Source organism: Miscanthus floridulus, chromosome 4 (genome assembly GCF_019320115.1).
Source record: "Miscanthus floridulus cultivar M001 chromosome 4, ASM1932011v1, whole genome shotgun sequence".
Lineage (NCBI taxonomy): Eukaryota > Viridiplantae > Streptophyta > Magnoliopsida > Poales > Poaceae > Miscanthus > Miscanthus floridulus.
Window position 1 is genome coordinate 87,141,373 of NC_089583.1, and position 4,747 is coordinate 87,146,119.

Below are 4,747 nucleotides of genomic sequence, written 5' to 3' on the forward strand. Positions count from 1 at the left end.
TTGCAATTATTAGTAGCAAGTCCTGAAAAGATTAAGGTCTCTGGGACTGTAAGTATTGCAGTTGCAGGCAATGATGAATGCAGGTAATGGTAAAGCAAATGTGAACATTAAGACTTCAAATGTTGAATTAGCATCGAAAGATGCAATTTTTTACAGCTGTAGTAGACTTGCAGCAAGGAGGATACCTGCAGAGCAGTAGTTACCTGTAAAGAAGTAGTACCCGTAAAGCAGCACTGTCACAGGCTCACAGCAGGGTAACCGTAAAGCAGCACTGTCACAGCAGGCCGTCGGAAAACGTTTTAGAAGCTTACATACGCCTAAAGCCAGCAGCAACAGCCACTGTCAACTCCTGTACCAACGGTACAAAGGTTCAGGGATTAAGAATAACTGACAGTGCATGCAAAATGCTCTTCCATGGAACATTGGATAAAAGTCCGACTACCGAGAGAATTAGCACTAATCTGTTTTCACAGAACACGAGGAAGAGATGTTTTCACCTCCAAAGACAGCAGCAGCAATTAACAATTCAGGCTGCAGTGGCAGTAATAAGTACACCAACTGAGGATAAACATATGTAGATCATGACACCAACCACACCACCTTCCTCTCATCTTCCCCGTCACTAGCACAAGTGCACAACTGCATCCAGTATCCATTTTCCTGATTAAAAACTAAACCCAGTACAATTATTTTAAGCTGTCCAGGCCAAGATCCAATCAAGCCTGCTCTTTAGTAGCAGCGGCACACTGTCACACACAATCAATCGAAAATCTGTTCTTTTGTTTGGATTTTTTGGAGGGGGCAAATTGTAGCAATTGCTCGGTGCTCATTTGGATCCAGATCTCCTGCGCTTTCCCTGTATAAACAATTCATGGGGTCTCCCCCCTCTACAATCCCAATGCTTGCGAGAGGCGCCACCTCACAAAGCCAGCCATCCACCGCATTGCCGCCCCCCTCGCCTCTCCTCACGTCACCCGCCCGCCTCAGCCTCGCCACCGAGGCGCGCGCCGCCAATGCCGCCACGGTCCCGCGCCGCGGCACCGAGGCTCGCGTTTCTCGTGCCCCTCGCCTGCGCGTTGCTGCTGGTGTCACCGTGCCACTGCGTCAACGAGCAGGGCCAGGCGCTGCTGCGATGGAAAGACATGCTGCGGCCGGCGAGCGGTGCGCTGGCGTCGTGGCGCGCCGCGGACGCGAATCCGTGTCGGTGGACCGGCGTGTCGTGCAACGCGCGCGGCGACGTCGTCGGACTGAGCATCACATCGGTCGACCTGCAGGGTCCGCTCCCGGCCAACCTGCAGCCGCTTGCGGCGTCGCTGAAGACGCTGGAGCTCTCTGGCACGAACCTCACCGGCGCGATACCGAAGGAGATGGGCGGGTACGGCGAGCTGACCACCCTTGACCTTAGCAAGAACCAGCTCACCGGCGCGATCCCCGCCGACCTGTGCCGGCTCGCCAAGCTTGAGTCGCTCGCGCTCAACTCCAACTCCCTGCGCGGAGCCATCCCGGACGACATCGGCAACCTCACCAGCCTGGCGTACCTGACGCTCTACGACAACGAGCTCAGTGGGCCGATCCCGCCCAGCATCGGCAACCTGAAGAAGCTGCAGGTGCTCCGCGCCGGCGGGAACCAGGGGATGAAGGGTCCGCTGCCGCCGGAGATCGGCGGATGCAGTGACCTCACCATGCTCGGGCTCGCGGAGACTGGCTTCTCAGGGAGCCTCCCGGAGACGATCGGGCAGCTCAAGAAGATCCAGACCATTGCCATCTACACCACTCTGCTCTCCGGCCTGTATCCCGGAGTCCATCGGCAACTGCACCGAGCTCACCAGCCTGTACCTGTACCAGAATTCTCTCTCCGGGCCGATACCGGCGCAGCTCGGCCAGCTCAAGAACCTCCAGACGCTGCTTCTGTGGCAGAACCAGCTCGTCGGCGCAATTCCCCCGGAACTGGGACAGTGCAAGGAGCTCACGCTCATTGACCTGTCGCTGAATTCGCTGACCGGGAGCATTCCGGCGAGTCTGGGCGGGCTACCGAATCTCCAGCAGCTGCAGCTGAGCACGAACCAGCTGACCGGCACCATTCCGCCGGAGCTCTCCAACTGCACGTCGCTGACGGACATCGAGGTCGACAACAACTTGCTGTCCGGGGAGATCAGCATCGACTTCCCGAGACTGCGCAACCTCACCCTTTTCTACGCGTGGAAGAACCGGCTCACGGGGGGCGTGCCGGCGACCCTCGCCGAGGCCCCGAGCCTGCAGGCGGTTGACCTGTCGTACAACAACCTCACCGGCCCCATCCCCAAGGCGCTGTTCGGGCTCCAGAACTTGACCAAGCTGCTGCTTCTGAACAACGAGCTGTCCGGGCTCATACCGCCGGAGATCGGTAATTGCACAAACCTGTACCGACTCCGGCTCAATGGCAACCGGCTGTCCGGCACGATTCCCGCCGAGATCGGCAACCTCAAGAACCTAAACTTCCTCGACATGAGTGAGAACCACCTCGTCGGCCCTGTGCCCGCGGGCCATTTTGGGGTGCGCCAGCCTCGAGTTTCTCGACCTGCACTCCAATGCTCTGTCCGGCGCATTGCCGGACTCGTTGCCACGCAGTCTTCAGCTCATTGACGTCTCCGACAACCAGCTCGCCGGACCATTGAGCTCCAGCATCGGGTCCATGCCGGAGCTGACGAAGCTGTACATGGGAAACAACCGGCTGACCGGCAGCATACCGCCGGACCTCGGTTCGTGCCGAGAAGCTCCAGCTGCTGGACCTCGGCGGCAACGCGTTCTCCGGTGGCATCCCATCGGAGCTCGGGATGCTACCGTCATTGGAGATTTCGCTCAACCTTAGCAGCAACAGGCTTTCAGGGGAGATACCGTCGCAGTTTGCCGGCCTTGACAAGCTCGGCAGCCTCGACCTGTCGCACAACGAGCTCTCCGGGAGCCTTGAGCCGCTCGCGGCGCTACAGAACCTCGTCACACTCAACATCTCCTACAATGCCTTCGCTGGCGAGCTCCCGAACACTCCGTTCTTCCAGAAGCTGCCCCTCAGCGACCTAGCCGGCAACCGCCATCTCGTCGTCGGCGACGGCTCTGACGAGTCGTCCAGGCGTGGTGCCATCTCGTCATTGAAGATAGCCATGTCCGTCCTCGCCGCAGTCAGCGCGCTGCTCCTGGTGGCCGCCACCTATATGCTCGCCCGCACGCACCGCCGCGGTGGTGGCCGCATCATCCACGGCGAGCGCTCGTGGGAGGTGACACTGTACCAGAAGCTCGACATCACCATGGACGACGTGCTCCGGGGGCTGACGTCCGCGAACATGATCGGCACCGGCAGCTCGGGGGCCGTGTACAAGGTGGACACCCCCAACGGGTACACCCTCGCCGTGAAGAAGATGTGGTCGTCGGACGAGGCGACGTCGGCGGCGTTCCGCAGCGAGATCGCGGCGCTGGGCTCCATCCGCCACCGCAACATCGTGCGGCTCCTCGGGTGGGCCGCGAACGGCGGCACCTGGCTTCTCTTCTACGGCTACCTCCCCAACGGCAGCCTGAGCGGCCTCCTGCACAGGCGGCCACGCCGCCAAGGGCTCGCCCGCGGACGAGTGGGGTGCTCGCTACGAGATCGCGATCGGCGTCGCCCACGCCGTGGCGTACCTGCACCACGACTGCGTGCCGGCCATCCTGCACGGCGACGTCAAGTCCATGAACGTGCTGCTCGGCCCGGCCTACGAGCCGTACCTCGCCGATTTCGGCCTCGCCCGAGTCCTGGCCGCCGCGAGCTCCAAGCTCGACACCGGCAAGCAGCCCCGCATCGCCGGCTCGTACGGCTACATGGCACCAGGTCGAGATTTCGCAGCAGCTTTCGAGCATTCAGGATTCTACGAACATTTTCGTTCAATTTTTTCTGACAATATTTATCTTTTTTTTTTGTAAATAAGCAGAGTACGCGTCGATGCAGCGGATCAGCGAGAAGAGCGACGTGTACAGCTTCGGCGTGGTGGTGCTGGAGATCCTGACGGGGCGGCACCCGCTGGACCCGACGCTGTCGGGTGGCGCGCACCTGGTGCAGTGGGTGCGCGAGCACGTGCAGGCGAAGCGCGACGCGGCCGAGCTCCTGGACGCGCGGCTGCGGGCCAGGGGGGCCGAGGCGGACGTGCAAGAGATGCGGCAGGTGCTGTCCGTGGCCGCGCTCTGCGTGTCGCGCCGCGCGGACGACCGGCCCACGATGAAGGACGTGGTGGCGCTGCTCAAGGAGATCCGGCGCCCCGCGGCGGCGGACGACGTGAAGCAGCCGTCACCCACGGGCGCCGCCGCCACGGGCGCGCCAGTGTAGCCGGTGAGCGCGCACTCGAGGGGCCAATCGTCGAGCTGTTCCTTCGCCGTCTCGGAGTTCTCTGCCTGACGGGATGCAAATTTTTGCGAGTGTAGTGAACTTAGCATCTTAGCAAGCCGTAAACAGTTGTTGATTAGCCAAGGATGTACTACTGGTAATGTTGTACTTAGGTGTAATCTAACCTTGTACATTAACCTCGAGAATGTCGATTTTAGTATCAGCTTTTTGGCCCAAACCTCTGCCAAATCTCAACCATTCGTTGATATGAATATATGATCAAGCAGCAATGCACATCTGAGCACTCTCTCGAATAGAAATGTTATGCTCGAGACGTCCAACGTTCCCCTTCATCGGCTGCGACACCAGCCCAACGGCCCTAACAGTTGTGTCCTTTTGTGCACTCGCCTTTAACCATAG

The 4,747-nt window shown here is 59.9% G+C and overlaps 1 protein-coding gene across 1 annotated transcript; it reads left to right on the plus strand.

Moving 5' to 3' along the window:
* Positions 1 to 622: 622 nt before the first annotated feature.
* LOC136551980 (leucine-rich repeat receptor-like serine/threonine-protein kinase RGI4) lies at positions 623 to 4,459 on the plus strand. Its single transcript, XM_066543511.1, is given in 6 exon segments — positions 623 to 1,787; positions 1,789 to 2,520; positions 2,522 to 2,746; positions 2,748 to 3,566; positions 3,568 to 3,838; positions 3,939 to 4,459. Coding segments are annotated over 6 exon segments (3,213 nt in total). The 5' UTR covers positions 623 to 1,013; the 3' UTR covers positions 4,331 to 4,459.
* The last annotated feature ends 288 nt before the right edge of the window (positions 4,460 to 4,747 follow it).